The sequence below is a fragment of the Vulpes lagopus genome, chromosome 12, assembly GCF_018345385.1.
Source record: "Vulpes lagopus strain Blue_001 chromosome 12, ASM1834538v1, whole genome shotgun sequence".
NCBI lineage: Eukaryota > Metazoa > Chordata > Mammalia > Carnivora > Canidae > Vulpes > Vulpes lagopus.
This window is the reverse complement of record NC_054835.1, coordinates 14,634,170-14,654,000: the sequence shown is the minus strand read 5'-3', so window position 1 is coordinate 14,654,000 and position 19,831 is coordinate 14,634,170. Positions and strand designations below refer to the sequence as shown.

The 19,831-nt window shown below is 51.3% G+C and overlaps 1 protein-coding gene across 1 annotated transcript; it reads right to left on the bottom strand.

Moving 5' to 3' along the window:
- Window positions 1-800: 800 nt before the first annotated feature.
- On the bottom strand, window positions 801-19,233 carry CCDC92B (coiled-coil domain containing 92B). Its single transcript, XM_041726296.1, has 4 exons — window positions 19,121-19,233; window positions 8,968-9,120; window positions 5,000-5,047; window positions 801-2,283 (listed from the first exon to the last, which is right to left on the bottom strand). Exons 2-4 carry the CDS (start codon window positions 9,095-9,097, stop codon window positions 1,694-1,696), a joined length of 768 nt encoding a protein of 255 aa, XP_041582230.1. The 5' UTR covers window positions 9,098-9,120; window positions 19,121-19,233; the 3' UTR covers window positions 801-1,693.
- Between the last annotated feature and the right edge of the window lie 598 nt (window positions 19,234-19,831).

Below are 19,831 nucleotides of genomic sequence, written 5' to 3'. Positions count from 1 at the left end.
GGTCTGTGCCAAGGGTATCCACACCTTGGGCTCTGGCATCCCAGTGGTTGGACACCCGGATGAGGCCTGCTTATTGCTCAGTGGTCTCAGCAGTCCTGAGTGCAGTCAGCTGGGGGAGGACAGCATATTTGCGGGAGCTGGGAGTGTGCTCACTGGTTTTGCCTCTGGTTGATCCCACTCTCTCTAACACATAGAGTGAAAGAGAACATGGTTGCGGGTTCCTCCTGTTCATTACAGGGAGCATGATGGGAGAAGCGTTCACCATCCCTAGAGATTGACTCTGCTCACCTCCCAGACCCTGGGTGACACACGGAATGCTTGGCCTCAGCAAAGGGCAGGACCTGCCAGGATGTGTTATTTGTGAGTGAGGTAAAGGCCTCTCCCTGCCCCCCCACACTCCCTCAGCAGCCCCTTTAAGACCTCACAGGCACTTAGGACTCAATGCAGGACCAACAGAGGAGCCATGGCATGGGGGAAGGGCTCTAGGGCTTGCTTTCTTGGGGCTGGGCTGGGGCTAGGGCCTGGGGGGCTGTGTGCTGGACTGGAACTGCACTTCCTGCTTTTGGTCAGGAGTGGGGAGCTGGGGAGAAGGTAGTTAGGAGGTGGGGTATCCCACTTTCCATTTTACCACTCTCCATCCTCAGTAGGAGGGTTGAGGACCTGGAGCACCAGCCACTGTCAGTTCTGGTAGGATTGGGGGCACCCCTGAAGGGACCAGCCGGGAAACTAACTTGTGCCCTACCCTTGCCCCCTGCACACCCCCCCCCCACACACACACCCCAGCTGGCCCCCAGCAAACTCAAACCTGGAGCAACCACTGCCACTTCCAGGAACCTGGCCCTTCTTCCCACCTCTGGATGCAGCTGGGCGAAATTAGCACCATTAAACAGGACTAGGAAAGCTCCCAAGGCAGCCTTCAGGTTCCCAGCTACCTCCGGGAGAGGTAGGCAGTTTCTGCCCTTCCACCAGCCTGACAGAGTGGCTGATTCCAGGGTGCCCCCTTGCTTCCCTAGCACAGCTCTCAGTCTGGATACTTGGGTGGGCATCCCGGGGAAGAACTAAACTGGAGACAGCTTTGGGGCAGGTTCTCCCAGAAAACCCATTCTGTCCTCCTCTCCAAGGGTCTGTGGGTGCTACCTTCCAGAAGTTCAAGCTTCATACTTTCCCTACCAGGGGCTCTGGCAGGAAATGCCTTTAAAGTGTTGGGTGCCGGGTAGGGGTAGGAGAAGCGGCTTCAGAAGAAAAGAGGTCCAGCCGCTAGCCAGCCGCTAGCCCCGGGCCGAGCCTCTCCTTACAGGAAGGCTTGGCAGGAAGGGCAGCCGTGCGGGGCGGGGCGGGGCGGGGCGGGGCGGGGCGGGCGCGAGAGGGCGGCTGGAAGGCCCAGGGGTGCTAAGTGCCGCTGCGTTCCTCTCGTGGGCCAGCCCAGCCTTCCCCCTCGCGTCCCGCGATTGTCGGCTTTCCGGGACAGGGCGCGACCCTGCAGCGGGGCGGGGACGAGAGGAGCGTCCGCACCGCGCGAGTCCTCCCCTCAAGAAAGGCGCAGGCTCTGCGCCCCGCGGCAGAGCGCCCTCGGGGGAGGCGACACGGCCCGGCCGGGGCGCTCGGAGGGGTGGGGGAGCTGGGGCCGCCCCCAGCAGCGCTCCTGGCGGGACGCCGGGCCGGCCTTCCGCGCCCCCCACCCGCGGCCGCGCGCCTACTCCGGCTCCCCGGGAGCGCTGGGCGCGGCGGGCGGGCCGGCTTGGTCGGGGGGCTCCCGGGGCGGTGGCTGGCGCGGGCTGCGGCCGCTGGGCCGCGGGGGCCTCCGGGCGTAGAGGAAGAGCGCGGGGTCGGGCATGGGATCGGCGTCGTCCAGGGCGCGGGCCGCGCGGTCCCAGGCGGCCCAGTCCCGGCCCGGGCCCTTGGCGGCGGCCTCGGCGGCGGGCGGGCGGCGGGCGCGCTGTGCGCGGCGGCGGGGCCGGGGCTCGGGGGCCGCGGCGGCGGCGGGGCCCGGGCCCGGGCGCGGCGCCTGCAGTCTCTGGCGCGCCGCGTGCAGCTGGCAGGAGAGGTAGGCGGCCGCCTCGGTGTGCTTCTGCAGCTCGGTGCCCAGCACGGTGGCGCGGTGGCTGCGGCGCCGCAGCTCCTCCAGGAAGCGGCGCTCCTCCGCGCGCAGGCTGCAGCGAAGCGCCGACACCAGCGCCTCGCGCTGCGCCACCTCCCGCCGCAGCTCGGCGTTGGCGGCCGTCCGCGCGGCCAGCTGCGACTCGAGCGCGCGGCACTTGCTCTCTAGCTCCCGGTTCGCCGCCTCTGGAGGGGGGGAGAAGACAGGTGACGGCCCCGCCCGGCCGACCCCGCACCGCTCGCCGGCAGCGCCCTGGTTATCCGTTCTCCCTCGCTCTCCCTCGCTCCCGACCCGTCGGCCACGCCGCGCTTCCTTTCCCGTCCGCGGGGCCCTTGCACCCATCTGGCCTCTCTAATTCTTCAGGTTTCAGCCCGTCCATCCCACCCACAGTTACTTGTGGAACCCTTACTGCATGCACTGTGTTAGGCACCGGGGGACGTGGTGCGTGATGAGACATTCCTCGTGAGGCTTACAGCAAGCGTAGTGGGAGGCGTAGCGTCCGGAATCACAAATGAATGTGAGGTTGCATCTGTGACCTGTGCCAACGCCATGACTAATGACTAACAGGATACTGTGACCTAATCCGTCTTCTCGGCAGAGGAGCCACTTAGGCTAGCGGCAGTTGGAAGAATGAGTTGGAGTTAAGCAGTGAAGAGGGAGAGAAGGGTGCTTTGCACAGAGGAACAGTTTGTGCAAAAGCCTGTGGGTAGGAGAGACATGCAAGAGGGAAGGCGGGGCTGGCAGACCCACGACTAGGGAAGGTGGGCAGGAAAGGGGAATCAAGTAGGTCAGCACCTTGCAGCTTCTTTCCTAGAGCAGTTGTTACCTCTCGTAATTCATGTATGTTATTTATTGTTTGCCTTTGCCTGCTGCGTTGAGTTTCAACACTGCCTACATATTGACCACCCAGAGAGCTTTAGAATATAGTTTCCTGGGCCCCAACAAAGACCAGTTGAATCAGGATCTCTGGGATTGGACCTGGGAACTGGCACTTCTTCAAAGTTCCCAGATGATTCTAATGTACCCACAGTGTTGAGGATCCCTGCCTCTTGGATCATGAGCTCCATTTCAGCAGGCAACAAATCCTGGGATTCACATAAGTAAGTGACTGTAGAGACAGATAGCTGAAAGGTGACAAAAGGTAGGCAAAAGGTGACTTAGGCAAGGACATGGAAATCAGTAAGTGTCAGGAGGACAAAGAAATGGAGCTCTCAAACCCACTGAGAAGATAAAAACCAGGACGTTGGGCTATAGCTTTTTTTTTTTTTTTTTAAGATTTTACTTATTTATTCATGAGAGACAGAGAGAGAGAGAGAGGGAGAGTCAGAGACACAGGCAGAGGTTCGAGAAGCAGGCTCCATGCAGGAAGCCGGATGTGGGACTTGATCCTGGAATCCCAGGATCATGCCCTGGGCCGAAGGCAGGAGCTAAACTGCTGAGCCACCCAGGGATCCCCCATTGGGCTATACCTTAATGTCAGATGACCCCAGAAACTCTTTCAAAGGAAGGATAGTAGGTGGGTTGAAGGTTGCTCTTGTTACAGATCTGGTATTTGGGATGTATTCCCCCTTCCTCCCAGCACTGAGGCATAAAGAGGTTGCCCACTTTAGGCAGTGGGCAGAATTCATTCAAATCTATAAATGTTTAGATCTTTACACACGAATATGCAAATATTCAAAGCAATCTCAACATTTTACCTTAAACTCCCAGCTTTGTCCATGCCTAAGTTTTGATCATGTATGTAGCTCTTGATCTACAAGCAGCATGTCAATATGGCAGGGAGTCCACACTCTCTGCTAAATCCCTCCTGGCTAAGGAAGACTACACGGTGATTCATTTGAAATTAAGCATTTTAGTGAGTCCTTTTCCATGTCTTGCACCTTGAGACAATGGATAACACCCAGTCCCAGTTCTCAAAGATCTCCTAATTTTGGTGATTAAGATCTTAACAATGGAACCCCTCCTTTAAAAAAATTGTTTTAATTGTACCAAAAAACAAATAACAAAGTTTACCATCTTAAGTGTTTTCAAGTGTACAGTTTAGTAGTTTTAAGTAAAGTCACATTGTTGTGTAACAGGTCTTTAGAACTTTTCTGTTTTGCAAAACTGAAACTCTATGCCCACTGAACAACCATCTCCCCCTCTCCATGTTATGGGTGAAGTAATAATCAGTAAACAAATATTTTAGTGGAATTGCTACAATGGCAAGAAGTTATGCTTTTGTCAAATGAAGGATCTGCTGATGTGCATGTGTTTCTTTTTTCTCCTCACCTAGATAAGTTTCCTTGAAGTCATGCACTCCATATTGCCATGGTGTTGATCTCAACATTCAGCATCTTGGGAGGTGTGGACTGATCATGGAAATCAGTTGTGCAAGGATGGGAAAGATTAGGGAGAGGGACACCCGCGTGGCTCAGCGGTTGAGCTTGAGCATCTGATGCCTTTGGCTCAGGGCGTGATCCCGGAGTTGTGGGATCTGAGTCCCACATCCGGCTTCCTGCAGGGAGCCTGCTTCTCCCTCTGCCTATGTCTCTGCCTCTCTCTCTGTGTCCCTCATGAATAAATAAATAAAATATTTTTTTTTAAAGGAAAGATTTGGGAGATGAGTCATAGACCAGGTGGACTTCCTGTATACCAAATCCTCCAGCTTTCATTTTCCTACTTGGACAGAGACATGGATACAGGGTATGGTGGTGCCAGTGCCGGTTGTTCATTGCATAAAGCCACCCAGATGAATAGGCAAATGGAGCTGACATCCTGCACTCTGCTCAAAAATCTGAGGAGTGGCTGTCCCCCAAGTCTGGCCTGGGGGCAGAGAAGGTTTGGGTCCTACTAAGTGGTGGGAAAAAGGTGACCTGTTGGGCCCCTACAGCATCTCCCCACCAGTCATCCTTCTCTTACCTTGCTGATGAGACTGGGCCTCTCTCATCTCCAGGTCACGAGTCAGTTCTAGAGGGAGAAAATAAAAGGCAGTTGTATGTGTGTGTGTGTGAGAGAGAGACAAAGAGATAGAGACAGAGAGAGAGAAAGAGAGGGAGGGAGATCAGGGAATCACCGAACAAGTGGCAATAATAGCATCCTTAGCAACCATCTAAACCACCTTCCATACCTATTTTACTGCAGTCCAGTGAGGGGAAGAGATGAAGAGAGGTGCAAGGCACCGCCTAAGCCTGATTGGCCTGATTGTAAGCCCAGAGATTTTTCCAGTGCAAGCACCATGCGTTTATGTGGAAGTTAGTTCAACCCTTGTGGGACTGAGGAGCCTGGCTTGCTTTGGGGGCTGGGAGGGTGGTATTTGCTCCTTCCCCGCGGTGATGTACAAATATCTAACATGACAACCAGCCAGAGCCATTCTGGAGGGACCCCTGTGGTGTGGGTCCCACAGCCCCTTCAGGGTTTAGTTGGTGAATGTGAGAAGGCTGCTTGGGGACACTGGAGGGGGACTCAGGGAAGTGGATATTTACCAGTAGGGTACGTGCATTTCACTATTTTCACAGCCAGCGCTGCTGTGCCTGTGTTATTTTCTGAGCATCAGCCCTGCTCCTTTCCAAGCCCTGTTTTCTGCTATATTCCACGAGGCAGGGAGAGGGGCCTCACGGGGGACAACGCCCCCTGGTGGCGGAAGGCCCACAGGATGCTTGGCTGGCGCTGAGGGGCGGGGTCAGCTCGCCAAGGGGCGGGGTCCGCTCGCTGAGGGTGCGGGTGCTAGGGAGGTTCCCTCCTGGGAGCCGCAGCCCAGCCACCACCCCTGCGCCTGCCTGTCTTCCCAGTACCCGTTCCTTACAGCCCAGAATGCCCCATTCCCTCAGCCAGCCGAGTCTAATCATCTTTTCAGCCTCACCCCAGCTCCCCCAACTCCACCACGGCTTGAGAGCTGGGAAAGGACTGGGAGGGAGCCCGGCAGCCGCTGGCAGCAGAGGGCACCTCCTCAGGAGCAAGTGGGTGTACCTGCAGGGATGCAATCTGGTGCCTAAAGGGAGGACATGTGAACCTGGGAGTGGGATAAGGTAGCAAATCTCTGGGATCAATGCCCGACAACACCTACAGAGTCTAGCCTTGCGGGCCCCTCTGTCTGCCTCTCCTCACTGGCTCTTCCCTTGGGAGGCCAACTGTTGTTAGGAGACCGAGAGCCAGGGTACCTGGGCCTTTTGTTGTGACCTGAGTCTGAACCTCCTTCCTGGAGTCCCAGGGAGGACCCTGATGCCTCTACTCTCCAGGGCTACCTGGAGCCAACTTGGCCCCTCCTGCAAGGCCCCAGAGTACCCCAAAGGATTTGGCTCTGCCACTAATTCCCAGTGGGCTGGTTTCACCTTTAACCAGGGAAGTTGGGGGAGGGGAGATAGACTCCTAGTTGAACTCCACTCCCCCATCCATCAAATCTCCCTGCCCATCTTCTGGCAAGAATCCCTACCTTTAGAAGACCATGCAAGTGAGGTCAGATACCCTGTGTGACCTTGGGTCAGTAACAATAACTCTCTGAGCCTCAGTGTTCTCCTCTGTGAAATGGGAACAAAATCACACCTGCCTCTCAAGGGGCTGTTGCTAGGATTAAATTAGAGAAAATAAACGGAGGGTCCAAACCAGGACTAAGTCAGTGCTGAATACATGGGCAGTTCTTGTCATCATCCAGGCTGCCCTACCACCCAGAACACTCCCATCTCTTAAACCCCTTCAGTCTGAGTGGCACCCCTTTTTGGCAGGCTCTTTCTGAAGCCCTGCCCACTTGATTCCTACACTAGTTCATCCTCTCTCCCATCCCCTTCCCAGCTTCTGAGTCCCTGTTTATTTTACATATATATATATATATATTTAAATATTTTATTTATTTATTTGAGAGAGAGAGAGGGAGAGAGAGCTCAAGCAGGGAGGAGGGGCCAAGGGAGAGCCCACATGGGGCTCAATCTCAAGACCCTGAGATCATGATCTGAGCCAAAATCAAGAGTTGGATGCTGAGTCGCCGGGGTGGCTCAGTGGTTGAGCGTCTGCCTTTGGCCCAGGGCGTGATCCTGGGATCAAGTCCCACATCAGGTTCCCTGCATGGAGCCTGCTTCTGTGTCTCTGCTTCTCTCTCTATGTTTCTCATGAATAAATTTCTCAAATAAAATCTTAAAAAAAAGAGAGAGAGAGTTGGATGCTCAACTCAACCAATTGAGCCACCCAGGTACATATATATATATATATATATATATATATATATATATATATTATATATATAATATTTATTTATTAAAAGATTTTATTTATTTGAGAGAGAGTGTGTGAGCGAGTGAGCGAGAGAGACAGAGAGAGAGAGAGAACAAGCCAGGGGAGGGGTGGAGGAAGAGGGAGGAGCAGGGACACCGATGTGAGGCTTGATCCCAGGACCCTGAGATCCCGAGGCAGTCGCTTAACCTACTGAGCCACCCAGGCATCCCTACATTTTTAAAAATTTATTTTACTTTTTAAAGTAGTCTCCATGCCCAACAAGGGGCTGGAACTCATGACCCTGAGATTCAGAGTTCTGTGCTCTATGGCCTGAGCCAAGCAGGTGCCCCTCTGAGTCTGTTTAATCTCCTTGAAAAAAATCTTCTTTGTTCCCTTCCCCTCTTCACTCCTCCATCTCTTGGAATAAGGGCTTTATTCAGTTATTTCAGCCCCAAGAGTGGCTGCTCCAGACCAGCCTAGAGTTATTTTTATCTCCTTAATCAATAACCAAGAGACTGCAGTTCCATACCCAGCTGGGCAAGGTGGTGGGGGCTGTTGCTGCCTATTACACCTTCTTGGGATCCTGGCCTATGTCCTGAGTGGAAGGACCCAGGTCTTCAGAATTAGGGCAAAGCAAAAAAGAAATTAGGGCAAGAGCTGTAGGGTTAAGGGCACACTCATTCTGATTTTCCTTTAATGTTGTCATTAGAATGAAAAAATGGCATCAGGCAGGGGTGAGTCGGTATGGGCTGTCCCTACCCCCTGGGCTGGCCTCTACTGCCATCCGGGCTTCAGGGAGATGGCAGGGAGCCTGGCCTAGGAATGTAGCAGCTGAATCTATGTATGGAAGGTGTGGTGGCTGAGTCAGGAGGACCAGCTTCTCATGCCACAGAGTGAGAAGCCAGGCAGGTCACTCAGTTTCCTTCTGAAGGATGGGGAGCCTCCCATGAGCAGAGGCTGGAAGGTAGGTAGAAGTCTGAGCATCTTGGGAGAGAATGTGCAGAAAGCTGCAGAGGCATGCACAGCTGAGAGTCTGGAGCCCTGGATTCTAATCTTGGCTCTGTCACTAGCATATTGAGTGGTTCTCTCTCTCTCTCTCTCTCTCTCTCTCTCTCTCTCTCTCTCCTCACTCTGGGTCTTAGTTTACCTTGTATAATGAAGACTTTGAGCTCTTCTAACTGACACATTCTATGAGTCATTAACTCTAAAGGCTGTACTTGGAGACTCAGCCTGGGTGAGCACTTGGGCCAGAGCCCAGCCTCTGAGACGGCCAGGCGGCTGAAGCCTGAGGTCCAAGAGCAGAGGTCAGGCCTGGGATTTGGCTTCATTCTTGGTGCCTCTTTCTGTCTTGTTCACAAATCCAATCAGTTGCCAAGTCTTCCCCTTCATCCTGTCTCCCATTGGTCTTCCCCTTTCTACCCCTTTCATCTCTCACTGGACTGTTTCATCAGCCCATCACTAGTCTCCTTGCCTCCCTTCCCCTCTAATTCATCTTCCATACAGCTGCCGAGTTTCATAATATAGCATGATGCTATTCAGAAACTTTCAATGGCTCCCCACTACCCAGGAGGGCAGGACAAACTTGTTAGCTGTCTTGATATTTGTGGAGGTCTTCCATGATCTGCCTCCCCCTGCCCACCCCTCCTCCTGTCCCCCTCTCCCACCTCCCATCCTCCAGGCCTCACCTGAACAGCGTTTCTGCAGCCTCAGGATTTCCAGGTGCAGGTCTCGCAGCAGGGCCATCTGCTCCTTTTTCAGGAAGCTGATGTGGCGTTGCACACTCTGGATCTGATGCTCCAGGGACATGGTATCCATGGCAACCCAGGCCTGGGCCTCACCTGGGGGGAAGATGATAAGGTAAATCCACATCTCGTGGGCCCATCTGCCCTCAGAGTTCCCCCGCAATCTGGGCTCCTATTCGCACTGCACTCATTTCCCCTTAAGGGTCACGAGTATGTTGTCAGGGAAGTATAATTATTCCCATTTAACAGATGAAGAACCAGAGGCCTGGAGGGAAATGGTTGTACTCCCTTGCCTGCATGTAACTTTAGCCTTTCTGCTTCTCAGAGAGGAACACAAATGGAGCAGCAAAGTCAGTGAAGAAAAACAGAGGCAGGTGGTAGCCTGCTCCTTAATCAGCTTTGGGCCAGCCTTCTCCCTCTCTGGGCTCTTGGTTTCCTCATGGCTAACATGAAGATGTTGTAGAGCATCTTGCCAGCATCCTACCAGCATCCCAGTCCAAGAGTGCCCACCAGCTGGTAGACCAGGATGATAGTTAGAGCACACCCTCCCCCAGTTCAACTCTATTTCTCTGACTTAACCTTAACCCAGGACTCTGGGCTCTAGGTCACAGAGGAGGAAGATCTGATGAGTATTTTACCAACACCAACTCTATGGGCTGAAGGCAGGTAGCAGAGTCCCTTTTTAAAAGGGGAGTGGGGGGGGGGGCGCCTGGGTGGTTCAGTGGGTGAGCATCTGCCTTCCGCTCAGGGCATGATCTCAGAGTCCTAGGATTGAGTCCTGGGATCGAGACCCACATCGGGCTCCCTGCATGGGGCCTGCTTCTCCCTCTGTGTGTCTGCCTCTCTCTCTCTCTCTTTCTCTCTCTCTCTCTCTCTCTGTGTCTCTCATGAATAAATAAAATCTTTAAAAAAATAAAAATAAAAGGGGAGTGGGGTGGCATGCCTGGCTGGCTCAGCTCATAGAGCATGCAATTCTTGATCTTGGGGTTACGAGTTCAAGCCACGTTGCGTGCAGAGGTTACTTAAAAATAAAGTCTTAAAAAAAAAAGTTGAAAAAAAGAGGAGTGGGAGAGGGTGATAGGGAGACCCATGCAGTGAATCCATGGTGGACACATAAGACACTGTGAAGGGAGGGCAGCTCTGTACCCCTGAATCTTTTTTTTTTATTTTTACCCATTTATTTGACACACGGGGGGGAGCACAAGCAGAGGGACGTAGCATGCAGAGGGAGAGGGAGAGAGAGAGGGAGAGGCAGACTCTCTGCTGAGCAGGAAGCCCGATGCAATGCAGGGCTCCATTCCAGGACTCTGGGATCATGACCTGAGCTGAAGGCATACACTTAACCAACTGAACCACCCTGGTGCCTCTGTACCCCTGAATGGCTTTGCAGTCCCCCCCCCCCCACCTCCCCCCCCCCCCCCCCCGCCCCTTGATCCGATCCCTTTCCCAGGAAGTCCCTACTGTGATGATCACTGTCCTGGAGAAGCATAAGCAGAGGGCAGAAATAGGAGGTAGAGTTCATGCCTTTTCTGCCATGGACTCCCTGAGGTTTTTTTGTCTTTATTTTTTAAAATTTTTAAAATTTATTTGAGAGAGAGTGCATGCTTATGCACACATAGCGGGGGAGGGGCAGGGAGAGAGAAAATCTTCAAGCAGACTCCCTGCTGAGTACAAGCCCAACATAGGGCTCGAATCCCATGACGCTGAGACCATGACCTGAGCCGAAACCAAGAGTCTGACGCCAACTGATTGAGCCACCCAGGCACCTCTCTCCCTAAGCTTTTGAAGGAACTGTTTCTATCTGCCCAAGGAATTCCCTGGGCAGTGGAGAGAGAGGCCAGGTGATGGACAGCTCTTTTTGGCAAATGTTCCCCTCCAGGTTGACTTCGATGTAAATCTCTGCAAATCCAGATTTTTATATGTAGGATCACATCAAGCATGTGCACCTGAGATTCATAGGTTGCCTTCTTGGGGTGCATTTCCTATACTCCCTAACTCAACCAAAGAGGTCTTTCATTTCAGCAGGGGGTGGCCCTTTGGCCTGTGGGAACCATTGGCTACATTTACTGACCATCTGCTATGTTTAAGAAATTTATACATATTATCTTACTTTTGCTAACTACTTTTCTTTCTTTTTTTTTTTTTTAAGATTTTATTTATTTATTCATGAGAGACACACGGAGAGAGAGAGAGGCAGAGACACAGGCAGAGGGAGAAGCAGGCTCCATGCAGGGCCTGATGTGGGACTCGATCCTGGGTCTCCAGGATCACACCCTGGGCTGAAGGCGGCACTAAACCGCTGAACCACCGGGGCTGCCCACTAACTACTTTTCAGTAGATATTACCACCCTCATTTCACAAGTAAAGAAACTGAGACTCAGAGCTGAAGTGACTTGTGCCAGGTCATGCGGTCAGTAAACGGTGGTAGACCCAATTCTCTAACTGAGTCTTTTGAATCCAAAGTAGGTTCCCAATATTCATAGTGAGAACTGGGTTTGAATCCTGAGTCTTTCAGTTACCTGCTGTGTGACTTTGGATAAGGAAGTTGACCTCTCTCAACTTTTTTCCCTTCTCTGTAAAATGGGGCTAATAGTGACAGTCTAAGGATAATTGTGAGAATTAAATGAGATTAAAAAGTGCAGAGCACTTCTTCTCTTGTCTGCCTAGTGTGCAAGTAGGTTAATCCTTAGCTTGATTTGTTCATTTATTCATTCATACATTCAACGATCTATATATTGCCAACTGTGGGGGTGTGAGAGGCACAGTGATGAGCAAAACAAAATTCCTGCTCTTGTGGAGCTTGCAGGATGAAGAGAATCAAACAAACAAATAAATGCATCAAACAAATAATAATACACATAAGTATACAATTATAATCTGTGAAAAGCACAATGAAAGAAACATACAGGGTGATGTGGAAAACTATAATGTGGGACCTGTTTTAGATTTGGGGCCAGAGAAGGTCTCTTGAAGGAAGTGATCTTTTAAAAAAGATTTTATTTATTTATTCATGAGACACAGAGAGAGAGGGGCAGAGACACAGGCAGAGGGAGAAGCAGGCTCCCTGTGGGGAGCCCCATGTGGGACTTGATCCTGAGACTCTGTGATCATGCCCTGAGCCGAAGGTAGATGCTCAACTGCTGAGCCACCCATGTGTCCAAAAGGAGCTGATTTTAAGCCAGAACCCTGTGGCAGGCAGAATTCGAAGATGGCCCCCAAGATTTCTAGCTCCTGGTAGATACACTCTCTTCTTTTTCTTTCCTTCTCTTTCTTTCTTTTTCTTTCTTTCTTTCTTTCTTTCTTTCTTTCTTTCGATTTTATTTATTTATTCATGAGAGACACACAGAGACACAGAGAGAGGAAGAGACACAGGCAGAGGGAGAAGCAGGCTCCATGCAGGGAGCCCGACTGGGGACTCGATCCCAGATCTCCAGGATCAGGCCCTGGGCTGAAGGCGGCGCTAAACCACTGAGCCACCTGGGCTGCCCCACTCTCCCCTTTCTTTGAGTGTGGATGGGACTCTGAATATGATGGATTTCTCTTCCGTGATTAGAACATATGACAAAAGTGAAGGGATTTTGCAACATAATAAAGGTCTCCAGTCAACTGACTCTGAGTTAATCGAAAGGGAGATTATCCTGGGCAGCTGGTTCATAGGGCCAGTACCGAAGGAAAAGATCTGAAGCCTGAGAGAAATTATGCTTCTGGCCTTGAAGGAGTAAACCACCATGCTGTGAGGAGCCCAGGAGAGGCTCATGGGAGGAGGCCATGAGACCTGAGAGAGGCTGCAGGTAGCTAAGGATGGTTCTTGGCAGACAGCTCGCAAGCAATGAGGACTGCAGTTTTACAGAAGTCAATTCTATGAACTCTCTAAGGGATCTTGGAAATGGGTCTTTTCTCTAGTTGACCCTTCAGATGAGAATACAGCCAGCCTTAATTTCAGCCATTTGAGGGCCTTAGCAGAAGACCTAGCTAGAATGTGGCAGACTCCACATCCTCAGAAACTACGAGATCCTCAGAAACATCCTCAGAAAAGTTTATATTCTTTTAAGCCACTTAGTTTGTGGATATTTGTTATGCAGCAATAGAAAACTAACACAGACTTGAAGGAGGAGTAGGAATTAGAATAATAAAGGGAAGAGCATGCTAAACAGGGAATAATACTCTGGGGTAGTGTACCTAGTACTAGCTTACATTTATTCGGCGCCTACTGTGTGCCAAGCCTTGTGCTAAGTGCTTCACATGGTGTTTTTGGGGAACTGAAACATTGTCACTGCTGGTGAGGATTGAAGCGTCAGTTATTGAGGTGGGGGGAGGGGGGGATGCAGGAAGTGAGGTTAGCAAGAGAAGAATTCCATAGAGTCTTGTAAACTATGCTAAGAATTTTGGATTAATACTAAATGAATTGGTAAGTTATTGAAGAATTTTAAGCAGAGGAGGGACAAGATAGGACTTGCATTTCTAAAAGATCACTCTGGCTGGTGTGGTGTGGGGAGGGCAGATTAGAGGGGGCAGAGTGGATGTGGGAGGTGAGCTGGGAGAGTGGAGCAGTGATCTTGGTGCGATGATAGAGGCCTGGACCAATGATGGAGGTGAAGACAGACAGAAATTCCAGGTGTATTTTGGGGTAGAATTGTTAGCATGTGCGAGTGGATTAAGTCATGATGACGGGGAGGGTGAATGTTCAGGATGTCTCCCAGTTTTCCTGTCTGGGCAACTCAAATATGTAGGCACATTTGTTGGCTCTTTCTACATTTCTTCATCTTTCACATTAGACCTCTTTCACAGTGGACCTCTTCTCTAATCTATAATCACTCCCTAAGTGATCTTGTCCAATCCTATGGCTGTAGATACTATTTATATGCTGACTCCTGCATGCTAGACTGACTATGTAACACCTCTGTTTGGATGTCTAATGGGTCTCTCAAATTTACAAGTCCCAATGCTGAGCTCTTGCGATCCATCCTATAAACCTGCTCTTGCCCACTGTTCACCATCTTGATAAGTGGCACCAGTTTTTGCCTATTCACTCAGTTGCTCAGGCCAAGAACTTAAGAGTTATCTTTGATTCCTCTGTTTCTTCATATGCCACAGCCAATCCATCTGCAAATCCAGTTGTCTCTACCTTTGAAAATGTGTATGCTCTATCCAATCAGTTCTCACTATTTCCATTGCTGTCACCCTTGTCCCAGCTACCACCAGCCCTCTGGTGTGCCCTGCAGTAACCTGCTCCTTGTCTGCCATACAGCGACTGGGGCTCCTTTAGCAAGTCTGATCATGTCTCCCTGCTCCCCACTCAAAACAGCTTCCCATTACACTTAATACGGAATCCAAAATTCTTACCAGACCCTTTAAAATTGCCTCTGGCTCTGTTTGCCCTCATCTACTACTGTTCTCCCACTGCTGACTCCCTCCCAGCCACTCTGGCCTCCTTACTATTTCCTGAATATGCCAAACACATTCTTACCTCAGGGACTTGGTATTTGCCATCCCTTCTTCCAGGAACACCCTTCACCCAGATACCCTCATGGCCCATTCTTCCCCTTCATTCAGGATTCTGTTCAAATGTCACTTCCTCAGGGCCCTTCTCTGATTACCTGATTTAATATAGAACCCTCTCTCATCCTCTATTCCCTTAATCTGCATTGCATGAATATATTATATTTTGCTTCTTGTTTTTTTTTTTAAATATTTTATTTATTTATTCATGAGAGAAACAGAGACACAGGCAGAGGGAGAAGCTGGCTCCACGCAGGGAGCCCGATGTGGGACTCGATCCTGGGATCCCAGGATCATACCCTGAGCCAAAGGCAGACGCTCAACCACTGAGCCACCCAGGCGTCCCTATTTTGCTTCTTGTTTATTTCCTCTGCCAGAGCATGGCAACACAAGATGAAGGACTCTGTTTTGTTTCCTCCCGTCCCCTAGTGCCTAGCACAGCATCTGACAAATAGGATATACTCAGTAACTACTCAGTGGAGTGCAAAAGTGAGTTCGTGGAACTGGGGCAGACTGAAGGAGGAGCAGATTTACAGAGAAGGTAAGATCAAGCCTGAGACATGTTAGATTCGCCATACTCAAGGAAAACATTTCCATAAACAAGGAAACATGGATCTCAAGTGGGCAGTCAAATATCCTGGTGCATAACTTAGGAGAAATAGATGAGCTATGTCTGTGCTATTGTGTAACTGTGTTGGGATGTGTGTGCCTGTGTGTCTGCACATGTACCTGAGACTGTGTGTGTGCTCGAGGAGTGCATATACGTATACATGCATGTGTGTGTGTGGGGTGTCCTGCTTTTTTGTGTCTATGTGTCTGTTCTGTGTGCACCTAGAGGGCGAAAGCATGTGGGCCTCTGCTTATGATGAAGAGAGAAAATGTCTGTTCCCAGCCTCTGAAATGCAAGTGTTCTGAAGAGAAAAAGCTCTTTCCACACAGCCCTGGAGACTGGACCTTGGCCACCGTGAGAGGCTGAGCCAACCAGCTGTTTCTGAGCCTTCCCAGAAGGACTTGAGGATTTGCTTCCAACTAGGCAGGCTGCTCTTCTCAGGGCAGAAATTTGGGTCACAAACGATCCTGGCAGATATTTTTTCTTACACATGATTGTGTTGTTTGTTTGGGGGAGGATGGGAGATGGATTGGGAAGGGGAACTACAACACAGTGCTCTCACGTGTGGCTGTCACACACACTTCAGAAGGCCCAAGCCAGGAAAATGTCCTAGAAATGCCATAGATGTTCGCATAACAATGCAGTCCTACAACTCTCTGGCTTGAGAAGAAGCTTGTGCCTTCTCACAAGGACTTGGTCCAGACCTGTGGGAGCAGTTGAAAGGTAGGGTTATCACCTTTGTCTTCTGCCCACATCCAGCTCATAGATGCCCAGCTTCACAGGTTACAGTGAGAAGGGTCCGGGCAGCCCAGGTGGCTCAGTGGTTTAGCGCCACCTTCGGCCCAGGGTGTGATCCTGGAGACCCCGGAGTCCCACATCAGGCTCCCTGCATGGGGCCTGCTTCTCCCTCTGTCTGTGTCTCTGCCTTCCTCTCTCTCTCTGTGTTTCTCATGAATGAATAAATACAATCTTAAAAAAAAACAGTGAGAAGGGTCCCTTGCCTTTGTGCACTGTCCTGACCACCTCAGAGTCTGTATCATTTCTGCTGCCCATCTTCTCCTGGTGCTCCTAGTTTTACTTTGTTTTAATTTTCTAGTTTGATGAAAATGCTCATTAAAAAATTGTTTATTTAAAAATAAAAAAAGGAGGGCACCTGGGTGGCTCAGTGGTTGAGCGTCTGCCTTTGGCTCAGGTCATGATCCCCGGGTCAGGGATGGAGTCCCACATCAGGCTCCCTGTGGGGAGCCTGCTTCTCCTTCTGCCTGTGTCTCTGCCTCTCTGTGTGTGTCTCTCATGAATAAAGAAAAAAAATAAAAAAATTTAAAAAGGACCTGTAGGGATCCCTGGGTGGCGCAGCGGTTTGGCGCCTGCCTTTGGCCCAGGGCGCGATCCTGGAGACCCGGGATCGAATCCCACATCAGGCTCCCGGTGCATGGAGCCTGCTTCTCCCTCTGCCTGTGTCTCTGCCTCTCTCTTTCTCTCTGTATGACTATCATAAATAAATAAAATTAAAAAAAAATTAAAAAAAAAAAAAAAGGACCTGTAACACAGGGTTCAAATTTATAGAGTTAATTCCAGTACTTCTGACATACCTCTTATCTGTCTGAAACATAAAATTCTGACACTCTAAGGCTTGGGCTCCTGGTCTCTGGAAACAGCCTCACCTCTTGCCTATCTTTTTGGAGCGTCGGAGTACCCACTTTTCTTTCCAGCTATCTGATTCCAACAGATATGGCAAATGGGAAGCTGTAGTTCTTTCCCCTTTCCCCTTATTATGGTTCTTTGGGTTGGAAAAAACACAGAAAATGAAGACTCACATAGCACTCAGGCTCAGAGGGGTCTTTGGGATCATCCTAATTAGTGGTTTGCAAATCTTGCTTTATAGAGCCCAAAATTCTGCAGAGGGGTCTCAGAAATTGCCAAAAATGGTTGGAGGCACAAGACAGGGCTAGAGGCTTTGCTATTTTTACCTCTTTATTTTGATGGGCTTGTACATACAAATTCATTGGAGAGAAGGCTTCTGCTAATCAAAAGTTTGAAAACCACTTTTATAGCTCAGTCTTTCCTTGGGTGGCCAACCACTCCCCTTCCCTTACTCTGCCTAGTGTCTCCTGGCCTCTGCTGCCCCATCTCACCCTCAGGCAGACAAAGTGGCTGGGAGAGGAAGCAGAGCTTTCTGCTTGTGTGGAGTTTGCATTTTCCACCACCCCTCACTCCCTGACTGCTTCTCTTGTCCCAGTTTCAATTTCATTCTTAGTGTTTCTTTTCTCTTTGGGACTGGAAGTATTTATTGAGTCAACAAATATCCTTGCACTGTTCTGAACATTCAATATCCACATTTTGTTAAAATTTTTTAAATACGCCTTCTTGTTTCAGGGAGAAGGTTAAACTCATTTTTTTTTATCATTTTTATAGCCAGGGCAGGTATAGATAGGAGAGGCAATGGTAATACATGAATAAATGAATTATGTTATGTTACTTTATTTATTTATTTATTTATAGTCATCATTCCTCTTTACTACCTGACTCTAGGCCTGGGGTTAGAGGTAGAACTCAAGACCTCTTTCTCAGATATGGAGGCACAGGCAATAATACTTAGGATAATCATCAATGCACAGGTAATACTACTTATATAACAACAATAAATGGCTGGCACTTCTTAGCATTTTACACATATTAACTCATTTATCTTTATAACAACCCTACACTGAAAGTTCTATTAGTATGTCCACTCTGTATATGAGGAAACAGAGGCTCAAACAGGTTAAGTACCTTCCCTAATATCCACAACTATAGTGGCTGGCAACTAAGAGCTCCACACTGGGTGGCCACCTGCATTAAGGCCTTCAAATCTAAGCACAGTCCACATTTGCAGTCTGATGTCCTCCTCTTTGGGATTCTCCTTTACACTGCTCTCACAACAAACTCTCCTCATAAACATGGATGGACATCCCAATACCCTATCTCTGCCTCCTGAAACCTGACCCATCCTTCAAAGCACTTCTGAAAGGCTACCTTTATTACCAAGCTTTCCCTGACCCTCACCAAGTTGGGATGACTTTCTTTTCATCTCTGTGTTTCCCAGGTGTCGTTATGCTATGTATCACACTTCAATCTCCCCCAACCTGTGTGTGTGTGTGTGTGTGTGTGTGTGTGTGTGTGTGTGTTTGTGAGACCTGGCTTCTGCTCTAAGCTATAAGCTACCTGAGGGGAAGATCTTGTCTTTTTATGGAACAGATGTACAATGAATGTTGGTGAAATTGGGAGAATGAGTTGAGTGTTACTGGGAATCAGCAGGGCAAGTAAGTGCATATACTAGAAAGTAATCCCCCCCTCGCCCCCCACCCCGCCCCCACACCCAAGTCCTTGGCTCTCCTGGAGACTTGTCTTGGGAACAAGAAGTCAGCTTTTGACAAATGTCCGGGACTCTGCAAGGTGGGCTCACCTGGCCAGTGGTGGAGCCACCTTCTAGAAGGGTCTTGTGGTCCTCCCCACTCCATAACCCCTCTCCCCCTGTTACCCCTAGGCTATGGCTTCTCCTCTCCATTGAAGATCTCAGGACAGCCAACCTCAGCAAAGCTGAGGATCCAGAGACACGGGAGTGGGATGTATGAAGAAACTGGAGCACCCATTCCCTTCAGTCTGGTGTACTGCTTGATTATGCCTCCAATATGACTCCCAGAGAAAGCCGATGGGGAGATGGAGACTAAGGACGATGGGGAAGAGGGGTACCAGGGAGGACAGGGAAAGAAGGCAGAAAGATGTGTGTGATGGGAGGTGGCAGGAGGTGGCGGTGGCTCGACCTCAGGCCGCTCTGGACTCTTCGCCAGGGCCGGTAAGGATCTAAGTCCGGGCGGCGGAGGACAACTTCTGCCAGCAGCCCGCGGGTCCTGTCCGCCTCCCTCCCAGGGGAGCTGGAGCTCGGGCCTCGCTGCTCCCGCCCAGGGCCACCCGGCTGTTCACCCCCACGCCCACCGGCCTCCTCACCTTCGGGACCTGAGGGAGCGACGGGCCAGCGGGGCCCTGGGTCCGGGCCAGGCTGGGTGGGGGAAGGCGCTCTTCTTCCCCGCGCTAGCTGCGCCCGGGGTTCCGCAGCACCCGCTCCGGCTGCGGCGCCATCAGCTGCTGCGAGGCTGCGGAGCGGTCGGGCCGGGGCTCCGGGGGGCTCCGGGGCGCCGAGGGGGGTCCGGGGCGGGCTCCAGGCGTAAACACCCAGCAACGTGACCGGAACTGGCGAACGAGCCGTAGGGGGAGCGGTGGGGGGGGGCGGGTGAGATAAGGGGGGAGGGGAGGGACCTGGGACTGGCGGGGAGGGGCCGTGGGCGGGGCGGGGGGAGGGGAGGCCGGCGGCGCGCAGTCGGGGGAAGGGGAACCCCAGAAGCCCAGGCAGCCAGGCCTGAGGACCCCGGCGGCAGCCCAGCTCGGGAGCTGGCTTTGCCTGGGAGCTGGAAGGGAAACCCGCGGAGCCCGCCAGCTACTTGGCGAGCAAGGGCGCGGCGGGCGGATCAGCACCGCGGACAGAGCCCAGGCCGGCAGGCCGCGATCCGCTCCGCCCTCCGCCCACCCACTGGCGTAGCAACCCGAGCCGTGCCCCCGCCCGCCCAGGGAAGGGTTGCGGGGAGAGCTGACCCGGGGTCAGGAAACTTATTCGGTGCTAGTTGGCAGGGAAGCCACCCCGGACCTCTCACTAGCTGTGTG

Bases quoted from the DNA above. Each gene is read 5' to 3' on its own strand.
- CCDC92B (XM_041726296.1), bottom strand. From the start codon at position 9,097: ATGGATACCATGTCCCTGGAGCATCAGATCCAGAGTGTGCAACGCCAC. The intron at 5,048-8,967 runs GTGAGGCCTGGA...TTCTCCCTCTAG, and splicing joins GCTGCAGAAACGCTGTTCAG to AACTGACTCGTGACCTGGAG. The intron at 2,284-4,999 runs GTAAGAGAAGGA...CCCCCCCTCCAG, and splicing joins GGCCCAGTCTCATCAGCAAG to AGGCGGCGAACCGGGAGCTA.